This window comes from Cherax quadricarinatus, chromosome 41 (assembly GCF_038502225.1).
Source record: "Cherax quadricarinatus isolate ZL_2023a chromosome 41, ASM3850222v1, whole genome shotgun sequence".
Taxonomy (NCBI): domain Eukaryota; kingdom Metazoa; phylum Arthropoda; class Malacostraca; order Decapoda; family Parastacidae; genus Cherax; species Cherax quadricarinatus.
In genome coordinates, this window is record NC_091332.1 from 16,881,630 (window position 1) to 16,905,277 (window position 23,648).

Here is a 23,648-nt window from a genome sequence, read left to right on the forward strand (position 1 = left end):
CAATTCTTGTGTAGAAATCGACTCGTAGAAATTTCACAAAGATTCTTGTTAAACCATTAAGGGCGACGCCATACAATTCCTCGTTGGGAATACCATATGTATCCCTGATGATGTTAGGGAGAAGGACGTTCATCGTATCTCCACTTAACGTACCACAAACCAGCTCTATGCAGATAGTATTCACTCTCCGTACTGTATGTTCCGCCATGTTGATATCCCAATGAGCAGCGCACGTCCTCACTACTCAATGGTTGTTGCTGAACTAAGGTAGCTCGCCTGAAGACAGCAGAGGGGTGCCGAGACACAACCGCACTCCACCGTGGTCAGGCAGCGAAAAAAAATGACCACCTCGTAACTAAGCGCTAATGGTCTTGGTTGCATGGTTGCCCGATAGGGGTTTAAAGCTTATCGACTTTCAAATCTGCATGTAACCTGGTCACCACCAGTCACCCCTAATTTAGGGATTAAAGTAATCTCTCGGTGTATATATACTAGAGATATACATCTCTCCGTGCATATATGTGTCCTTTGATAGACGCAATATTAATACGGCTGCGGTAGTGTGAACGAAGCAGTGTTGAGACTTGAGGCTTCGGAATCACCCGTCCTGGGGATGAGCCACACAGCGACAAAAATTTCACTGTGTCTGAATTCTATTCTTAAAAAGTGAGTATAACTTTCGTTCATACACTGGCCAACCAAGATTTTAGTTCACGTTTGTGGTTTAGCGCTTCTTTTTGATTATAATAATAATAATAATAATAATAATAATAATAATAATTAGATAACGTTTAAAAACATGTGTTACTTACTAATTTTGGGACGCTCCAACACGTAGTTTCTTTATTTTGTTATATATATATATATATATATATATATATATATATATATATATATATATATATATATATATATATATATATATATATATATATATATATATATATATATAATAAGTGGTATTGAATCATTTACCAAACTGTGGCAGGCCAGGGTTCGACCCCACGACACATTGTATATTCTTCTTCTTTCAACACACCGGCCGTATCCCACCGAGGCGGGGTGGCCCAAAAGGAAAAACGAAAGTTTCTCCTTTTACATTTAGTAATATATACAGGAGAAGAGGTTACTAGTCCCTTGCTCCCGGCATTTTAGTCGCTTCTTACAACACGCATGGCTTACGGAGGAAGAATTCTGTTCCACTTCCCCATGGAGATAAGAGGAAATAAACAAGAATAAGAATTAGAAAGAAAATAGAAGAAAACCCAGAGGCGTGTGTATATATATATGCTTGTACATGTATGTGTAGTGTGACCTAAGTGTAAGTAGAAGTAGCAAGACGTACCTGAAATCTTGCATCTTCATGAGACAGAAAAAAGGACGCCAACAATCCTACCGTCATGTAAAACAATTACAGGTTTTCATTTTACACTCACTTGGCAGGACGGTAGTACCTCCCTGGGCGGTTGCTGTCTACCAACCTACTATATATATATATATATATATATATATATATATATATATATATATATATATATATATATGTGTGTGTGTGTGTGTGTGTGTGTGTGTGTGTGTGTGTGTGTGTGTGTGTGTGTGTGTGTGTGTGTGTGTGTGTGTGTGTGTGTGTGTGTGTGTGTGTGTGTGTGTCGTGCCGAATAGGTAAAATTGGTCAGTTAGCAAGAACTCGTTTAAAATTTAATCCTAAAATTTTATATGTTTAAAGATATATTTTTTAATTTATGTTGATGTAAAAATTAATTTTGTACCAAAATAACCTTAGAAAACTTACCTAACCTTATTATAAGAAGCACAATTTAATTTGGCCTAATCCAACTAAATATATTTTAAATGTATTTGTTTATTATTAAATTATTGTAAACTTATCTAAAATATATTTACTTGGATTAGGCTAAATTAAATTGCGCTTGTTATAATAAGGTTAGGTAAGTTTTCTAAGGTTCTTTTGGTACAAAATTATTATTTTTTACATTAACATAAATGGAAAAATGTATCTTTCAAAGTATAAGAAATTTGTTTAGAAAGGACTTAATTTTAAATGAGTTCTTTCTAATTGACCAGTTTTACCTATTCCGCACGACATATATATGAACTCAAATTTGATCCTATAAACATAAATACTGTATAGGTATATATCGTTTAGACATAGAATGTGCTTTTGAATATAGCCGTCAAGTGCTGTAGTAACCGTTTTGTGTTAGGGCTGCAGCTTGTGCTACTTTTCCTGGTGATACTGCGGGAATGATTAAATGATAATCAGAAGAAAACAGCTGAGCCATAGTTCAGAGGAAGAGGATGTTGATCATATGAAGCAAGGCGTGTGAAGAAGACATTAGAAGGTTCCCATTCTTCCACGTCAGTAACAACCATTCCTGCTGCAGCCGCAGTCATACCGATGCTGAAATTTAAGAAATTATCTTAATCATCCTCACTGCTGATAGAACTGTGCCTTTGCTCACTCAAGGGAACTCCTGGAAGCCATCAGAAGCGCATTCCTAGAAGAATGCTGCTTCGAAGGGGATGTCATTCTTCTTGGCCATGAAACTGAAATTCGTTGGACAATGATTACAGTGCTCTACAAGAACCAACACGCGGGTCCCTCCACTATTACCCGTGTAGGAGACTGTCAGGTAGTCTCCAAGGAAGCACAGAACTCATGGAGTAACCCAACCCTTAGGCACGATAAGACTGGCCCAATTTCTTCTATACATTCGTCCAATTCTTAGATGATATTAATGCTTTTGGTATTGCTGCTTGTCACGCTATAACAAGGTACAGAAGGGAAATTAATGTGTATTTCACCCATACCAGAGAAATATGCATACACTCGTGCTCCTTCCCTTTATTTTTACAACGTTGAGGATAAGCTAACATCAAGACTTTGTCCGATACAAAGGAAGATTCATATGATGCACAGCTACGAGCTCTCGATCCCCATTCCAGTAAACGTAGGGCCGGCAGTCTCTGCTACCTCCTACTTCTAAAATTTCCTCATACTGGAATCAATGGGCAACAGCCCATTAAGTTGTGCTGGAGACAATTTATGCAGCACTAACTAAATACACACTGTCTCTGTTCGATCCACTTGTGAAGCAACGGTTTAGGTGCTTCACTTGTTCAAATAACGCCAATGAGACTCGTTCTCATCAGACGGGATCACCCACTTCTATGCGATTTTGAAAGACCTTCGTATGGAGTGTAGCTTGCATTGACGGAGTTTTTGAGATGGGAAAAAACAGCCCGTGTCTATTTATTCGCCTCTTTACTTACACCTTTCCTTGTCCTCAGCCTGTCCAAACTGCACTTTCTTCTCGTTCCCTCTTCTGTTCATACTATAACTATAGCATCAACAACTGCGAATTTATGGCCGGTATAGGGCACATCATTCCTCAGGTTCTGACCCTGGGGTGATCTCCGTACCCACTATAAGTAATACTCTACCTCCTGTTGTCCCTTTTCATGCCCATTCCCCTCAAAGCTCGTTCTCTCTTACCAGAATGTCCAGGTGCTGCTCTCAGATATCAATCCAATAATAGCATAAGTAGTGACGGTTGATTTCGTCCTCGTCTCTTCTTTGCTGTCTAGGGATACATAGTTTATAAGGAAAGTGTATGGATAGAGAGAGAGCCCCTCGCCATGCTTATTCTGTCAGACTTTTTTTCTTGGCACCTTCCTCTCAATTGATATCCAGGAGGGCTACTGGAATACTCGCTGTGTACAAATAAAAATTAGTAGCGCATGGTGCACACTCCTTATAATATATAAAACTTTCCTTGATGCACAGAAAATCAATTTGCTTGTTACTTCCCTCAACTTTAAAAACCATCTCTGATTATAGATGAACTTAATGCTCATGATCATTGGGAACGAACCTACAAAACACTTCTGGGCGATTACTTTTCTCTGCTTTCCTCTCACTTCTAACTCCTCCAGGTTTGTGACACCTATAAACCCAACGACATGCAACCCTGCTACATTTAACTTGTGTTTTGGATGGTCGCTTCACATCGACGTCTGTCGCAATTAGGCCACACATGGGTGTTGGGCGCTTCCACGTCTCTAAATTCAGGTACGCCAGATTCATTGAATACAAGGGGACATGAACAGCGCTCCGTCACTGTCACAGGGACGAGATGTGATCTCTGGAAAATCCTGCATCTAATCAAACATTCCAAAGTCTACAGTATATCGTATTTTGGATGCTCTCATCACTTGAAATCCTTATGGTATAATGGTCGAGCTAAGCTACTAACATGCGTTTTGGTTTATCATATTTAAGTCAGCCGAAAGGTGCTCCCCGTAGGATACTGTCAGGAAGCGGGGATGGTAGTTGAGACTTCTGGTAAGATTAATCTAACAGCAGTAAAAGAGTTGAGGACAAGTCCAAGGATTCTTCGTGACTTCACCTCTCGAAGATCTACTAAGAGGGATTCTTTTATATCTGCCAGTGTACCATCATCCCGGTAAAGAATATTGAGTTTACTGATCAATATGACTGTGAGTTCTCTTACCGTTATGCAAAAGATGAATATGAGGAATGGATTTTCATGCTTGTCTGACGCAATGATTTCATGCCCGCCGAATAACAGAGTTGAAACTTGGGTTTAATAGCTGAAACGAATGGCAAAATAAAAGAGAAATTCTCTCTAACAGCTTCCAAACCCACGTCTCCTTAAACTAGGTTAAATACATTCCGGAAATCTAATTTAAATACTGCCGTATATTCGGAAAGTCCATGAAATGAGCCCTTACTGCATAAGCCGCTGCTTCATAGCCTTGCGAGATCCCAAAGCCAAGTTTGTTTGATCGAAGCAAACTGGTAGGTTGTGTTTGAATGTTTCTGACTTCTTGTTTGACAACGAGTCCACAGAGAATGTTACCAACAGCGCTGAACCTGATTTCCCGGTACTTTTTCATGGCAGATAAAGATGCACCGTAATCAAGAGCGTAAAAAATTACGTCTAGGAGTTAACCTCAGTAACTCAAAGTAGAGAAACAATAGTGGTAAGAAAATGATAAACAAAATAAGAGACATTTCATGTGGTGCAATAACTATTGCACTAACAAATAATCAGTACCTACTTTGAGTTGTTAGCCATCATAAGAGCGCTTAACTTACAGTGGAATGCTTAACGATGTTCTCATCGTCTTTCTGATCAAACAAGCCATCTTGCATGATGTAATTTCACAGGAAAATATAGTTCGCTTCTGTTACAACCATGTAAATCGTATAGAATTGTGTTGCCGTACAACCAAAGTTAATTAATGATATAAAAAAATAAGGAATTGCCTGATTGCGGTCCAGCTGCATCAAAATACTGCCGACAATGAGGCATTACAAACTGAAGATACATTGGGAAACGCTGGAGTGGACATATTTCACTTGTTTGATGACCAACACAAAATTATTAGGCACAAATGTTTAATTAAAACCAAGCTTCCATGTGACTTACATAACATGAGAAGCTTACATTTGCGATCTTAAGACGATCAGTTGATTATTTTAAAAATTATTATTATATATGGTAAAGATTTAATAAAAATTACTTAAGTTACTGCTCGGTATATCTGATCTTTCACTTTCATCTCCCAGTTAGATCATTTCCTTTTGTTTATGCTGGCTAATTTGTTAGAGCTCTAATCAAAGAAAATATTAATCTAAAAGACAAAGTTTGTTAGCTTGTTCATAGCATACTCGTCAGTGCGACTTGTAAAGTTAACAATACATTGGATATAGGTTACTGCCCTAGCCTTCTCTTCTCTTAAAGAAGAGAAGGCAAGGTCAGAAACTCTTTAATAGAGCGCAGCGAAGCATCATAACTGTTCGCTCTGTTCAAAATGTCTTTTGAAATATCCATCTTTGTCAATACTGTTTTACAGCCATACCATAATAACCGGGCTTGCAACTCTAGCAACAAGTGCTTCTCTCCTCAGCTACTTTCACTCCACATAGGTCACAGGTTAGTCTTCAGTCCTCTCCTGGATACCAGTCCGTGAGGTGATGCTCAGGTGCCCTTCCATAAGCCCCTCATATGTCATCTCCATAATAGGAATCATTTACATTGTATTTGTGTGTCTGGTAGTGGTTTGTTCTTCAGGAAACAGGACAAGACTCTAATGATGCAAGGCTTACCGGGAATAAGTTTCGCATCCCAGTTTAAGATACTGAAAGTTTGATAACGTGTGTGCCTGCGCCACATCCAGTGGGCCGGGAGCTTGAGTTCCCATAAAGTCTGTCTCATCAGTGTTATTGCATAGTCTGCTCAAGGACAGTATTGTATTGAGCATATGTTAAAAAAATAGTGTCATAGTATTGGAATCGTGAGTCTGTGATGTGTAGTGACTGGTTTGCAGTGACTGTGGCCTACAGTTACTGGTCCGCAGTGACTGCAGCCTACAGTGACTGGTCTGCAGTGACTGCAGCCTACAGTGACTGGTCTGCAGTGACTGCGGCCTACAGTGACTGGTCTGCAGTGACTACGGCCTACAGTACTCACCTAATTGTGGTGACTGGTCTACCGTGTCTGGTCTGTAGTGTTTGAGATCTGCAGTGATTGTGGTCTGCAGAAGCTGTGGTCTGCAGTGACTGTAGTCTGCAGTGACTATGAACTATAGTGCTTTTACTCTACAGTGACTTTCGTCTGATAACAACATTCTAATCTGGGAAGGAGGGCAGTATGCCGTACATAGGTAGGGCATTGAAGTGAAGTAAGAAAACAAGAGCTCGGGGTTTGGGGTCTTGGCTCATGGGCCGCATCTCGTCTGCTTATGAATTAATTTATGTCACCACACAATTCATTTTCTAAAAGGCTTTTTAATTGCAGATGGAAGCGTGCGGCATGGCCAAGGATGAGAAGTCAGGGGTGGACAATCCAGCCTTTACTGATAAGGAGGATGACCAGCACAGTAAGACAACCCATAATTATTCGCAAAATTTCGGGTAGGCAAGAACGACAAGCGATACCGAGTCTTAAAGGCAAAAAACACAAAATGTAAACATTAGGATATTCTTTTTACAGGAAACGGTTTGGTCCCAGGACCATGATACTTCTCTAATGTAAATAAGGGTAAGAAACATATTCTTATATGATCAGGAGTGCCTCAGGGTGGCAGTGAGTTTTATGTTCAGTGGCACATCACCTGACGACCATATCTGGTGGTGAGCAGGGCGACGTATGTTCCATGATTGTGTGCACTTCCACGGTGACGACATTGTAATTTCTTATTTTTTGAGTAACTGTGTTTGTTAAAGTAATATTGGCGTGTACTGAGATTTGGCTCCGTGATAAATATCTCCACGTCGGCTCAACCTATAACGTGTCCCTCTGTATTCCCGTCAACAACGCATGCATTATTCAGGTAGTTCTTGTTGAAAACATATTTGTGTTTGTTAATGTCTGCGGACAAACTTCTACCAATTTTTTTCTCCTACGTACTACACAGAATCGTTTATTCCCCGGAGGTGGAATGTGGCTCATTGTCCCTTTGTTTTTCGCTGAATATGTCGGGTGATAAATATTTATATTTACGTTTCACTTTGTTGCTTTTTATAAGTGTGGTCTCTTTAAAAGAAATTAAGTTTTAATGTGTCTAGTTTGAACATTAAGGTTGGTGGAACTTGCTTTAATTATTTTATCTTATGTATGCAAACTAATAGTTAATTATTGCTAAATGATCCATAATGGTTAGCGATTCTCGTACATAATAATAATAATAATAATAATAATAATAATAATAATAATAATAATAATAATAATAATAATAATAATAATAATAATGTAATGGACTAATGGAATATTAACCTCCATAAAGCCACACTACTCATTGGCGCTTTATAGAGTCAGAGGAGTGACTATAGACGTGGTCCAGATTAGTAAACATTGATTAGTAAATATCGATGGGTATGTGGACAAAGACACGAGTATACAGAATAAGTCTTTACTTGGGCGATATTTCGGTCTAAATAGAGCCTCTTCAAGTCAAGATGACTTGAAAAATGTCGCAGTAATAGTCGTAGTTCAGGTTTTTTTTTTTTGAGGTCAAGTGGTAAGTCATACGTAATATCTCTGTAACTGTCTCATCTTCCTCAGTTCTAAAACTAAACAGTCAATTTTCTTCAGGCAGAAACGTTAAAAAAGAGACAGTCGGGGAGGCTGACAAGACCTCTGGGAAGGACCTCACATCGGCGGAGAAACAAGAGAAGTTTTTGATCATGAAGAACATAGTAGTCATCTCCATCGCCTTCAGCTTGCTCTTTACCAGCTTTAATTCAATGTCTAATCTCCAGTCATCCATTAATAAGTGAGTGAAGCATTGTTATCCATCATCACGAGCTTCAGACATGCTTTTATTTGAAGAATGATAAGTACGTCTTATTGTAAATGTATATTTTTTTTTTTGCCACACTGGCCTTTATCTACCAAGGTAGGGTGATCCCTCCCTCTCCCCCCCCCAAGAAAAAGAAAACACATTGACCATCATTCTTTGAGTAACTACCTTGCCAGAAGTGTGCGGATATTGTCATCACGGTTCGTGATGTAAATGGTTCAGAACACCGATAAGTTGAAAAATTAGACAATAAAACTTTCGCGCGAAGGGTTTAGTGTTTATTGATAAGTTTCTTTGGCAAACGGTAACTAAAACACAGACACATAGTACTAACAAGGGCAGATTGTTCGAGAGACGGGAAACGGGTACACGAGGGCACAGCTAGAAGATGAAAGCACAGATAGTTTACAGGGATGTTAGGAAGTAGTTCTTCAGCCTTAGAGTGCTCAGAAAGAGGAATAACCTGGACAGTTGAGTAGTAGAGGGAGGATTCATACATAGTTTTATAAACGAGGTACAATAAGGCTCTTGAAAACAGGAGAAAGTGAACCCAGTACCTGCCAGCGAAGAGGAAGGGCCAGGAGCTGAGTCTCGACCTCTGCAACTACATATTACGAGTACACATAGAGTATGCAGCCCCATCATGGACGTCCCATGTAAGAAATCACGAAAAAATCCAGAGGTTTGAAATCTGACTTGTCCCAGAGCTGAGGTGACTTACGAGGAAAGGCTAAAGATGATCCTCGGGGAGACATGATTACGACATACAATATACTAGGAGTATTTGACAGATGGAAGGTAAAGACACGGATGAGCCACTGGTATGTTAGGAAATACTTTTTCAGTATGAGGGCGTCAAATAAGCTTAACGAATTACAATAAGAAGTGGTAGATACAAACTCGATACACAGTTTCAAGAATAGGTATGATAGGGCTCACGAGGCCAGGAACCAACAGAGCTGGCAATTGTAGTTTAAGAGGTAGGGCCAGGAGCTGAGATTCTACCCCTTCACCTGGTGGTTACAACTAGGTAAGTACACACACACGCACACCCTGTCATAATCTGCTGATTTTTCAGGATAGATGGAACAGCATCACTGACTGTTCTTTATGGTGCTTTCGTCTTCTCCTGCTGCTTCTTGCCGTCGTGGCTGCTGTCGTTGTTAAAGGAGAAGTACACAATAGCACTCTCCATGTTCTGCTACTCTTCCTACATCGCAGCTCAGTTCTACCCAGAGATCTACACTCTCGTACCTACAGCCGTCATCCTGGGCTTGGGAGCTGCACCGCTCTGGGCCTCCAGATCCATTTACTTAACCAAGGTGTGCCAGGGCAGGCAAATTCTGGGTTTAAATTTTCTATTGTATATGCCTTATAGATTTTTTTTCAAATACAATCAATTCTGCTCCCCATCTATAAATTTTACATTATTTGGCTACAGTTTATGGTTGCTGTCTTCAGAATTATTTTAATACATGCAAAAGGTGGGTTTTCTTAATGATAAATTTACACCTGGAATTAATGACATTATATATTCAACTATATCAATTTAAAATATTTGCAGTTTCCTCTTTCTTTTGCTTTGTTTTGTTTTGCGGTAACAAATGATTTACTGTTTTATGTAGCACTAAACATGGGGTCCTGACTGCTGCATTAAATGTTTACTTTTCTTTTTTTTCCTTTTAAAGACGAAGATTGTATTTTCTATATTTGTAATAATCTGATTTTATGTTTTTTTTTTCTAGTGAAATACAATCTAGACAATAGTCTTTAATTTTTCTCCGAAACAGTGATAAACATGGAGCTTTATTACTGCTTGAAGAATAATCAAAGTTTGATTTAGACATATCATTGGATCTGCCTTGAAATGCGCCAGTATCGCGGTGATGCATCATTGTCTCTTCCTTGTTGTAGGTTGGGCTGAGATACGCCAGTCTTGTGGGAGAGAACAGTGATGTTATCATAACAAAGTTCTTCGGCATTTTCTCCATGTTCTTCCAATTTAACCACGTGTGGGGTAGTCTCATTGCTTCCTCAGGTACAGAGCCACTCTATTTATACATAACCAGCACATATTTATATTTTATATATGATAACAATATAGTCAATATTCTCTCTCTCTCTCTCTCTCTCTCTCTCTCTCTCTCTCTCTCTCTCTCTCTCTCTCTCTCTCTCTCTCTCTCTCTCTCTCTCTCTCTCTCTCTCTCTCTCTCTCTCTCTCTCTCTCATTATTTCTTACCTAACAGTGTTGTCTGTGGGTGTAGAGGAAGTCAACCGGACGGAGGCGGAGCTACTGTCCTGTGGGTACAACTTCTGCATCTCTGAGCCCACCAGAGAGCTCAACAGCAGCGACTCCAGCGGGAGGGAAGGCCCGCCTCTCTGGCAGATTTACACCTTAGCTTCTATCTTCCTCCTCTGCTCCCTCCTCTCCTCTGTTGTCGTCATCATCTTCGTCGATCCTATTAGTTCGTGAGTTAATCTAGTGACTTGTCATAAAATTTTATTTATTAGGTAAATTTATACATATTACAACTGGGCTGCTACCCTCTTCTATGTGATATTAGAATAGTGAGGACCAGGCTATGTATCCCGGTCATTTTCCTTCACAGAGGATGGATTTTGTTCATCGGGTGATGAACTCTGCCACCCAGAGCTAGGTATATTCAACAAGGTATTCCTCTATGGGTTCAGTAGCTTTATTAGTATTTCAGTTTGGGTTGAATAAGTGAAGGGGTTAGGGCATCAATTTTCCAATTTTCTGAAGACTTACCGGACGTGAAGTTGAAAGACGTAAACAGTGCCTGTTGTAGGCTTCATTTTCAAAACTAATTCTTGCAATATTATTATAGGGGCGATATATAATAACTTTGGCTCTCTTCCAGCTTTAAGGAAGTGGTAGGTGGCGGTGGAGAGGGTAAAAGCAGTTTACAGCTGCTAGTTGCCACCTTCAACCATCTGCGTCATCCATACCAGCTGCTCATTGTGCCCCTCAGCATCTGGTCAGGTTTTGAATACAGTTTTCTCACCGCAGATTACACTGCAGTGAGTACTCTATGTGACTTCCATTTCTGGGATTACAAAAGCAGACTAATTGTTTTTGTTTTGTCTTTAAGGCATTATCCGTGCTTGCGCATGTATAATGGATATTGCTTATGTGTATAATTAGGATTAAATTGGATATCTGGTTGTACGTTTGTGTATTTACGCAAATGGGGATAGAGGTGGGATTGTTATATATGTAATTGCTGAGTTGAGTTTGTGGAGGATGAACTCTGGCTTCTATGCCCTTCTGCCATGTACGCTGGATCGACACCATGCCCAGCGCTTCTAGGGTAGGGTAGGTGCCTGAGCCCGAGCCTTTAGCTCATAAGACTGTCATTCCCATTTGCCCCCTTGGGGCGGGGGTGGCAGACCAGAGCGGCCTAGCTTGTGGCTAGGCCTGGGGACAGTTTGTCCCAAAGATGAGGAGGTCCTTGTGCCTCCTCTCATGGGAGACTTAGGTCTCAGACACTCCCTAAAGAGGGAGCCAAGGCCGGGCCACCACTTGGAAAAGGCCCGGGCCGGGAGAATACCGACTAATCTTTAATAATAATAATAATGTACACTGTGTGTGTACTCACCTAGTTGTGGTTGCAGGGGTTGATTCATAGCTCCTGGCTCCGCCTCGCGTGTGTGTGCTCACCTGTTTGTGGTTGCAGGGGTCGATTCACAGCTCCTGGCCCCATGTGTGTGTGTGTGTGTGTGCGCGCGTGCGTGCCTGAGTTTATTTCCATGTATTCACCATTTTGTGAGTACAGAACTCCAAATTTCAGATTTTGGATTCACTTCATAACCTTCGATGGAATATCATATTTGAACAAATGTCTAACTGTATTCATCAAATATTTAAACGTTTTCGTCTTATTTTGCTAGCTTTCGTCTAACTTCTAGTTAGTTGTTGAGTGTGTACACTGTCGTTTTTACTATTACATGTTCTGGCTTTTGTTTATATTTGTGGTGATATCCTTCCTTATAGTATTAAACAGTATAAAACAGTAAGGTATCAGCATGACATCGTACTGTAGGCGTGACACAGCTGTTCCTGACACCTGTCTGAGGCAGACCTTGTGCTACCCAGAGAAAAAAAATGATTGTGCATTCTATAAAGTTCTTCTGTAAAAATTTTTTAGAAATGAATTAATTATTATTATTATTATTATTATTATTATTATTATTATTAGTAGTAGTAGTAGTAGTAGTAGTAGTAGTAGTAGTAGTAGTAGTAGTAGTAATAGTAGTAGTAGTAGTAGTAGTAGCAGTAGTAGTAATAACAGTAGCAGCAGGAGTAGTAAAACTAGCCTTAGTTACTTGCATGATCACTCCGTCCTTGGCACTTGAGCACTTGTCTCCCTTGACTTAACAAGAGATAGATAAATATGGAGTGAAAGTCGTAGTACAACTTATTTTCCTCCTACAAAGATAGAGAATCAAGCATCTATTGTTGTACACGCTAATACATTCTTTTGTGTCCTGAATTCTCTAACATTCCTTATAACTCGTCTGTTCTCAAATGCTTGTATAATATTGACCTGAAGTTCATTATAAATTATGATTTCTTCTCTATTCCTCGCGTGGTAGATCCAAATAACTTACTGCTTTATCAGTTAATAACTTGATTAAGTTCCACAGAGTCAAAAGTTTCCTAGTAAAAGCTTGTTGATGAATGAAACACCTGGGGAATCTTTATTCCGAAAACATTTCGTCAACCAGTGTCTTTTATCAATTCAATACTAAGGTATGTTAAGGTGTTGAAATTAGAGACAGTAGAAGAAAAAGTAATCAGTCCTTTAGCCTAGATGACGGTGTACAAAACTACGGTGGTGAACACCCTCATCAAGGTTGAAGGACTGATTACCCTGTCTTCTACTGTTTTCAGTTTCATTTTCCCTCGCATACTTCTGAACTGAATTAATGAAGCTACTGGTCAGCGGAACGTCTTCAGAATAAAGACACCTAGGTGTTGCATGCATCAACCTGTCGACATAGTATTATACCATTACAGTTACCAGATGCTTGTCCTACTTTCGTGAGGCTTCCCCGCATGTTGGCTGATTGTTTACATCCTCTCTCTTTCCCCCATCCAATTCAACTAATATATTTTTATTGCTGGCATTACTTGCGTAAATGTTTTTTAAACTTTAATATCTTTACTCATATAAGTGTACATTTATTACTTTTTTCCACTTCATTTTTTTTTCAATTTTACCAGTGAGACAGCAGCCTTTGTCTCACTTGTCGAGTGAGACAGAAGCCACCAGTGAGACAGCAGCCTCTATCTCACTGGTGGTCTGTACATGACATTCCTTGCAACTTACCTGTTATTGTCGTTTATGCTTATGCCTTATCTTTGTTTTATTCTCTTTCTGTTTTTTTATGGGCCATGCGGTAACCTGGCCATTACAAGTCAAATACCTTAATCCATAAAATAAAGATTAAAAGTAACACCCAGTGTATACACAATGAAAGACATATACTTCATTGTGTATATATATCCTGCGTTCTTTTGTACTATTATCTTTTTTTTTTTCCTTCTTACATTTATAAACCTTTATTAGATTCAAATAATTTTCTTTATTTCTTTATTTTATTGAGACTTTTACTTAAATTCATTATTTGTATGTTTTTCTTTACTTTATTCTGTTTTGTGCATTATTTCACCATTGTAATAAGTGCAAGACAATAAGCATTTCGTATCTGCGGGTAAATTTACACATGAAGTTTCCTGGCTAGAGCATGGCTGTGATGCTGTAAATGAGGTAGAATGATACTTAGCAGTCTCCTCACTAGAGAGTGGTTGTGATGCTGTAAATGAGGTAGACTGATACTTTGCAGTCTCCTCACTAGAGAGTGGTTGTGATGCTGTAAATGAGGTAGATTGATACTTTGCAGTCTCCTCACTAGAGAGTGGCTGTGATGCTGTAAATGAGGTAGATTGATACTTTGCAGTCTCCTGGCTAGAGCATGGCTGTGATGCTGTAAATGAGGTAGAATGATACTTAGCAGTCTCCTCACTAGAGAGTGGTTGTGATGCTGTAAATGAGGTAGACTGATACTTTGCAGTCTCCTCACTAGAGAGTGGTTGTGATGCTGTAAATGAGGTAGATTGATACTTTGCAGTCTCCTCACTAGAGAGTGGCTGTGATGCTGTAAATGAGGTAGATTGATACTTTGCAGTCTCCTGGCTAGAGCATGGCTGTGATGCTGTAAATGAGGTAGACTGATACTTTGCAGTCTCCTCACTAGAGAGTGGTTGTGATGCTGTAAATGAGGTAGATTGATACTTTGCAGTCTCCTGGCTAGAGCATGGCTGTGATGCTGTAAATGAGGTAGACTGATACTTTGCAGTCTCCTCACTAGAGAGTGGTTGTGATGCTGTAAATGAGGTAGATTGATACTTTGCAGTCTCCAGTCTCCTCACTAGAGAGTGGCTGTGATGCTGTAAATGAGGTAGACTGATACTTTGCAGTCTCCTGGCTAGAGCATGGCTGTGATGCTGTAAATGAGGTAGACTGATACTTTGCAGTCTCCTGGCTAGAGCATGGCTGTGATGCTGTAAATGAGGTAGACTGATACTTTGCAGTCTCCTGGCTAGAGCATGGCTGTGATGCTGTAAATGAGGTAGACTGATACTTTGCAGTCTCCTGGCTAGAGCATGGCTGTGATGCTGTAAATGAGGTAGACTGATACTTTGCAGTCTCCTGGCTAGAGCATGGCTGTGATGCTGTAAATGAGGTAGACTGATACTTTGCAGTCTCCTGGCTAGAGCATGGCTGTGATGCTGTAAATGAGGTAGACTGATACTTTGCAGTCTCCTGGCTAGAGCATGGCTGTGATGCTGTAAATGAGGTAGACTGATACTTTGCAGTCTCCTCACTAGAGAGTGGTTGTGATGCTGCAAATGAGGTAAGATAAGATAAGATAAGATTTCGTTCGGATTTTTAACCCCGGAGGGTTAGCCACCCAGGATAACCCAAGAAAGTCAGTGCGTCATCGAGGACTGTCTAACTTATTTCCATTGGGGTCCTTAATCTTGTCCCCCAGGATGCGACCCACACCAGTCGACTAACACCCAGGTACCTATTTGCTGCTAGGTGAACAGGACAACAGGTGTAAGGAAACGTGTCAAATGTTTCCACCCGCCGGGAATCGAACCCGGGCCCTCCGTGTGTGAAGCGGGAGCTTTAGCCACCAGACCACCGGGTCACCGGTAGACTGATACTTTGCAGTCTCCTCACTAGAGAGTGGTTTTGATGCTGTAAATGAAGGTGAATGACGTCTAGCAGCACGTAAGTAGATTTTTTCTTAAGCGTTAAGCCTGTGTGGCTCATCCAGGGAAATGATTGGCAGGCACTCGTCTTATTCCATTTTGCCAGACAAATACGCTGCCTACCCAGGGTGAGACAGATAAAACAATGTACGTATATGTAGCTTACTTGTTTAGGTATGCGCTGTTGACGAGTGTCTTTTTGAGAATCCTGGCTACCGGAGTAGCGTTTTTCCTCTTGCTGTTAGAGGGCGGCGAATCGAGCCTTCACCTTGTCCTGAATGATCGACGGGTTTAGCATTTCATACAGATATGTTAATATCCAAATACTGAGCATTCCAAAAAAAAATTGTATCTCAGCTCGCTGCAAAGCTCATACCTATCTAAGACTCGCTACTACCGCCCTGGATGTCACCCACATCAGTCGGCTAATATCCAGGTACCTATAAATAACAAAAAAAAAAAGGCACAATACCGTGACTGGAACGATACACAAATAACCCGCACATAAAAGAGAGAAGCTTACGACGACGTTTCGGTCCGTGACTTTGTAAATGGTCCAAGTCGGACCATTTGTCGAGTTATTTGTGTATCCAGGTACCTATTAACTGCTAGGTAAATAGAGGCATCCGGTGAGAGGGGATATACCCATTCGTCTCTACTCACCTGGGAATCGAATCCAAGCTCCTTTGGTTGCCAGCCAAGTATTCTACTGTTTCAGGGTTACGTATCGTGTGGTCTAGGGGTGCACATGGTGGGATACGTGATCATGTGTTTTGGTGTGTGTGACGCTCTGTGCTCCATGGGACTCAGTTCTGTGGTGAAGGTGCTGGGGCGGGTGCCTGTTTTTACCCTGGGCTTCCTCATCAAAATGGCCCTCATCGTGGCACTCGTGTACTGGCGGCCACTCCCGGATGACGTCGCTTGGTTCTTCGTCATTGTCGGCTTTTGGGGAGTGAGTGACGCAATCTGGCAGACGCAGATCAATGGTGAGATCGCTGCAAGAAGAGATTCAAACTTCCTAGCTTCTTGTTTTACCCTCAACGAATAAACAAACAATACGGTTGGAAAGTAATATTGATTAAGAAAAGTAGAAGCAGCCTTAAGAGACTCACATTTAGATTCTTTGCAAAAAAGTCTGGTATTTTAATTTAATCTATCAAATTCCTTGACATACCATTCTGATTATTATACTGTCTAGTTAATAACGTCTTGTTTAATTCCAGTTAATGTTGATGTTTAAATTCATGTATAATACTTGGAATGTCTTGTATATTAAAATAAAATGACTTATTACAATATATGGAGCTTATCACATTACAACCTCCATTCTTTCTACAGCCTGAAGAGTCAAAAATCCGGCCTTAGTGAACTGAGGCTCGAGGCTCACAAATTTAGCTTTTTACATAAAACTCCTTCAAACTTGCATCCAACAGCACTGTATGGTGTGATCTTCCCCGGGCAGTGTGAGGCAGCTTTCAGTAACCATAACTTGTGGGCGTCTGCCGGCTTCTTCATCTCCTACGCTTGCAGCACCGCCATCTGCGTTGATGTCAAGATCACCATTCTCATCATCTTCCTCGTGGTAGGCATGACTGGATACTACACCATTGAGATCATACAAAAGATGGGAGGCCCGAAGAAGGACAAGGACGGTAGTGTCATACCACTCGATCAACTCATCGTCAGAGAGTTATAAGTGATTCTTAGATGCTTTTGTTGGTGTCGGTTGTGGCAGTAAAAATAAGGGAATTGCGTCTTGCTGACTCTAGTTAGCATGTACCGATTATTCCTCACTCTCACGGAAGAGTGGTTTGCTCATCCTATTTAACGTATACCGATCATTCCACACCATGGGTCATCCCGCACATTTATATAATTGTGCCCTGTTCATCTGAGTTAACGAATACTGATCATTCATCAACTCAAGACAAGCCACAGGGGGTGGAAATCTTTAGCTCAAATACTTTCGCACTTCTCAGTGTGTCATCAGGAGCTATACAATGTTGCAAGGTTGCAACTGAAGGAGTGAGGGGAAGTTTTTCTCTCAGAATAGCGCAGATTGGATCTGTCGCCTCCTCTTGGCTCTCTTAGAATGTGGCCAGCGGTCAGCATCACACCCACCACTGCCACCATCCCCTATGTAAGAGAGTTTTGAAAAGTCAAGAATTATGAAATTAGAAGGTATAATAGTCCGTCCTAAGCTTTTTCTAACCGTTTAGAACAGGTCCTGTGACTTGAGAAAATACGTTTCTCAGTGGATATTATATATATGGATTGCTGTTAATCTGTGTAACCTATTTAATTAATAAAAGAAAGGAAATGAATGTGCTCTTTGTCCGTTTAAATGTCCTGTTCCAAATGTTCTTAGGGGTACTGAGACGTATCCTCTATACTGTCCTATTCTTCTCAATATCGATTATTATGTCTTATTTTGGATTCTTCTGTACCATTCCAATAATATTTCTATGATCCAGATTTTTACTTCTAATATCCTTTAACCCACTATCTATGTAATCAGGTAATCTTGTCAATGTATGGTGCAATAACAGCTAAACGCGTTATATAACCATACATCTACTGGCGTTGCATGGTGTTCTGGTGCGTAGACAACTGGTGTCATCAATCCATCATGAGACCACCTGGCATAATGAGCAGACCTGTGATTCTGTGTAGCATTGTTGTTTAAGGTTGTGCACAATAAACTCTACTAGATAGCTATCGAGCTTTCTCCGTACTCGAAACTACGAGTTACGATGGAAGGCAATGGAGGATGCAGGCTCTATCCTCCGTCGAACACAATCTGTTTAATAAAGATTAGGCTTCCTTTGAGAGAAACACATCAGCACTCTAAGCTTAAAGCTGACAAATTCTTCAGCTAATTCAAAGAATCCAACAATTTCAATTTTGATAGATGATACAGTAATACCGACAAGACATGGAAAAAGACACTTACGCACAGTTTTGGAGATTTTTTTAAGAGAAAACGTTAGGACTGAAGAAGTAACTCGTGGCGGAACGTTAAACCTAATAAATGTCCTGAGCTTTACATAAATATCTTTTTCTACAATTTCAGGTTTATTAACTAGATTAGAAAGTTAAAAAAAAAATTATCTACAAAAATTTATATATATACAACAGTTTCATCCAATTCATAGCATAATTCAACCATTAAAAAAGTCATTCAGGAGAAGTATGATCCAGATGATTAATGAAAAATACTTCTGTACCATTTCAAAATTTAAAATGGCAAAATGGCGCTTACACACTCCACTGACACTGCCAACATTCTCCTGAGTAGGATATATGAATGATTAACGTTTGATGTCGACCAGAAGAGACTTTTAGAAACCAAAACCGGGAATAGCTCATAAACAATTGAACAGACAGATGTACGTGCCACATGCTCCATGAACTTTTTCCTAGTTATAGCTAACTGTGGTTAGTAAGTAAATTTATTCACGTATACACAATACAGTAACAAAGATTATCATACATAGCAGAAATATAAAAAATGTAAAGCCTTTGGAGGAATTTAGAGGAAGACAAGAAAACTGTACTTACAGGTAATAACTCGCACCTCCAACTGATGGAAACGTTTAAACTTGACAAGATGAATTACAGAACGAGTGGAGTTGGAACCCATGACAAGCTAGTCCTAAAACTCGAAGTCAAAAAAGTTATTGTAACTGTGTTAAAGTCTTAGTATTTCTTGTTAACTATACTTTTTTTTTTTTTAATGCAGAACTCCGGTAGCGCAGGAGGAAATCTACTGGTCTATTCCGGCAATTATTTTTTTTAATTTCCTTGTCATTATATCAGCCAAATGCTATTGCGTACTATCCAATTTGCACTTATTCACTATTCTCAGACAGTCTCTGTATCTGGTAAAATATTTATTTTGTGCAACTGAGAAAACAATGCAATAATTTTTCAAAGCAGATTTCTGTACAAGATTTTCAGCCGAGTTTATCTTTAAATTCCATTTTCTTTACCTCTTTTGCAAAACAATTTTCTTTTTCTTCCTTCTTGGACGAGATTAATATGAATTTCCCCAGAATATTCTGGGGAAACATGCAGATTCTGGAGACATCACCAAACATATTCCAGCACTCCTTACTCAGAGGTACTCAGTGTTACGCGAAAGTAATCAGTATTAAGCAGATGTATTTTTTTTTATTTAGGTACAGATGCACATAAGTACAATTACTCAAAACAAAGACCTTCAAGGTGTATTTCCCACCATCAGTGTATATTTTCCTACCTTTAACCTATATTTCCCACCATCAAGGTATATTTCCCACCAAGTTGTATTTCCCACCATCAAACTATATTTCTCCATCAAGCTATATTTCCCCACCAAGGTGTTTTTCCCACCAAGCTATATTTCCCACCGTTAGGCTATATTTCCCCACTATCAAGTTGTATTTTCTACCACCAAGATATTTTTCCACAATCAAGGGATATTTCCCATCGAGGTATATTTCATACCATCGAGGTATATTTCATACCATCAAGGTATACTTCCCCCGCAAAACTATATTCCCCACCATTAAGCTATATTTCGCCACCATCAAGCTAAATTTCCCCATCAAGCTATATTTCCCATCAAGCTATATTTCATACTACCAAGCTATATATCCCCGCCAAGTTTTATTTTCCACCATCAAGCTATATTTGCCACCATCAAGCTTTATTTCCCACCATCACGCTTTATTTCCCACCATCAAGCTGTATTTCTACCATAAAGCTGTATTTCCCACCATAAAGGTATATTTCTCACCATCAAACTTTTTTTCCCTCCATTCAGCTTTATTTCCCACCATCATACTGTATTTCTTCACCATCAAGGTGTATTTCCCATCTTCAAGCTATATTTCAGACCACACTGTATTACTACCTTCAAGCTATATTTCAGACCACACTGTATTACTACCTTCAAGCTATATTTCAGACCACACTGTATTACTACCTTCAAGCTATATTTCAGACCACACTGTATTACTACCTTCAAGCTATATTTCAGACCACACTGTATTACTACCTTCAAGCTATATTTCAGACCACACTGTATTACTACCTTCAAGCTATATTTCAGACCACACTGTATTACTACCTTCAAGCTTTATTTCCAATTACGAAAGTGTATTTCTCTGAATCATATTGTATTTCCCAGCGTCAAACATAAATTTACAGTAATATAATATATTCATTATTTACACGACATATGCATAATCTGTGTGCTTTATCCTATCTGGATCATGGCTCTACTATCTGCATCATGGCTCTACTATCTGCATCAAGGCTTTGCTATCTGCATCAAGGTTTTGCTATACACTAGGAATATACATTTGCTCTTAACAAGGATATTCTGTGAAGAATATCCTGAAGGCTGCTGTGAGAGATCGATATTAGTCAACAATATCGTATTCTTCTCCATGTAAGTCAACTATTAATAATATGTAATCTCATCCTGCTGGAGCATTATGTTTTTTCACATAATAGATAGCTTCAGACGAATATAGATTACGTCACACAAATATAAATGAAGTCACACAAATATAGATGAAGTCACACAAATATAGATGAAGTCACAATTAAATAGATAATGTCACACGAATGTAGATTACGCCACACGAAAATATATCACTTCACCAAATGCCAGATCATACACAATACCACCTCGCAAGTGAGCGCTAGTGGTCCTGGTTGCTTGGTTGCCCAATAGGGGTTTAAAGCTTATCGACTAGTCAAATCTGCATTGCCCTCTCCATGCAACAGATTTGTGATCTTCGAGAAACTGACAGAGGAAGAGGACGCTCATTATTTGAAGCAAGGCATGTGAAGAAACCGCTAGAAGGTTCTCATTCCTGCTAAAGCCACAGCCGTATCAATGCTGAAATTTAAAAATAAATTCAGCCAGACAATTCATCCACGAGGTCATCTACTCAGGGAAAAATTATATGGATCATCCGCACTGCGGGTGGATCTTGTGCGTTTGGTCAGACCAGTGAGCTTCTAGAAGCCATTCTTAGAAGAATGCTGTCTCGAAGGGTAAGTCATTCTTCTTGGCCATGGAGCTGAAATTCGTTGGACAATCATTATGCTCTACAAGCAGCAACACGTGGATCCCTCCTTTATTACACGTCTAGGAGACTGTCAGGCAATCTGCAAGGAAGCACAGTGTCCATGGAGTAACCCAACTCGTAGGTACGATGAGACTGGCTCAATTTCTTCTGATTATTCTAATGTAAACATCATAAAACTGCGCACATGACAAGACTGTGAATCAATGCTTGTTAAGACTTCTAACCTTCTCAATCGAGAATCAAAAACCTGTTCGGTATTCCTGAACTAAGATGGGCCTCAGCCCGAGCGTGTAACTCTTGGTTGCACTAAATACCAAGTCCAATTCTTAGATGATAATACCGCTTTTGGTAATGACTTGCTTCTTGTTATGCTATAACAAAGTACACTGTGTAAATTAATGTGTATTTTCCCCATACCAGAGACATATGACTTCACTATTGCTTCTTCCTGTTATTTTTTCAAACGCTGAGGATAAGCTAACTTAGAGACTGTCAGGTACAGACGGAAGCCTCTCGCATTGCTGAATAGGCAGCAAGTCAACCTGCCCCAGGGGATTATGTGATCCTCAACTACAAGCTCTCAACCCTCTCTTTGGTAGACGCAGCGCCGGCAGCCTCTGCAACGTCCTGCACCTAAAATTTCCTTACACTGGAATCAATGGCCTCCAGCCCATCAGGTTGTGATGAAGACACGTTATGCAGCACTAACTAATAGATGTTCTCTCGGCTCATACCGAGGAGCATACATATTTCCATTATCAAATACACACTATCTCTGTTCGATCCACTTCTGAAACAACGGTTTTGATGCTTCAATCGCTCAGACAACGCCATGAGACGCTTTCTCATAAGATGAGATCACCCACTTCTAGGCGATTTGGGAAGACCTTCTCATGGAATGAATGTATCTCTCACTGACGGGGTCTATGAGATGGCAAGAGCCATCCCGTGTCTACTTATCTCTTTACCAACACCTTTCCTCGTCCAGGTTGCACCTTCTCCTCAGCCTGCCCAGGCTACACCTTGTTTCCTCCTCTGTTCAGACAATAACTATAGTATCTCCTCCTTACAGATGTGAATTTATGGCAGGTATAGAGTGCATTCATTTCTCAGGTTCTGACCCCGTTTTCTGAAGAATTGCTTTGCTACTTCTGGGGTGATTTCTTTACTTACTGTAAGTACTACTCTACCCTCTGTTTTACCTGTTCATGTTGATATCCCTGAAAGCTCGTTCTCTCTTACCAAAATGTCCACGTGTTGCTCTCGGATATAAACCCAAAAACAGTAGGAGCTGTGAGAGGTGATTTCGTCCTCGTCTCTTCCTTGATGTCTATGGTTATATAGTTCACAGGGCAGAGCGGGTGGCTAGAGAGTATCCCTCGCAATGCTTATGCTATCAGACTTTCCTTGCTGGCATCCCCCACCCCTCAATTGATAACCAGGAGGGTTGTTGGAATCCTCGGAGTGTACGAATAGAAATTAGTTGTGTATGGTGCACATTCCTTATAATATATAACACTTACCTTGATGTACAGAGGATGAATTTGCTTGTTACTTCATTCATTTTTACCAACCCTCTCTGATTATGGATGAACGTAATGTACATCATCGTCATAGGGAATCTTCTATCTGAACGAACCCACAAAATATTTCTGGGCGACCACTTTTCTCCTCTCCCTTCCTCTCACTTCTAGCCTCTCAAGGTTTGTGATACCTATAAACCCAAGGACATACAACCCTGCTAATTAAAACTTATCGCATCACATCGACGTCTGTCACAATTGGGCCTTACATGGGTGATAACCATTTCCACTTTCCCTAAATTCAGCTGTACCAGTCATTGACAAAAAGGGGACATTAGTTGTGTTCCGTCACTGTCACACGGATGAGATGAGATCTGAAAAAAA

The 23,648-nt window shown here is 40.0% G+C and overlaps 1 protein-coding gene across 1 annotated transcript; it reads left to right on the plus strand.

The window, feature by feature from the left end:
• Positions 1 to 6,823: 6,823 nt before the first annotated feature.
• On the plus strand, positions 6,824 to 17,973 carry LOC128695915 (UNC93-like protein). The gene is made up of 8 exons (XM_070093037.1): positions 6,824 to 6,927; positions 8,142 to 8,322; positions 9,428 to 9,671; positions 10,264 to 10,387; positions 10,596 to 10,818; positions 11,232 to 11,391; positions 16,374 to 16,641; positions 17,089 to 17,973. Exons 1-8 carry the CDS (start codon positions 6,846 to 6,848, stop codon positions 17,349 to 17,351), a joined length of 1,545 nt encoding a protein of 514 aa, XP_069949138.1. The 5' UTR covers positions 6,824 to 6,845; the 3' UTR covers positions 17,352 to 17,973.
• Positions 17,974 to 23,648: the final 5,675 nt, after the last annotated feature.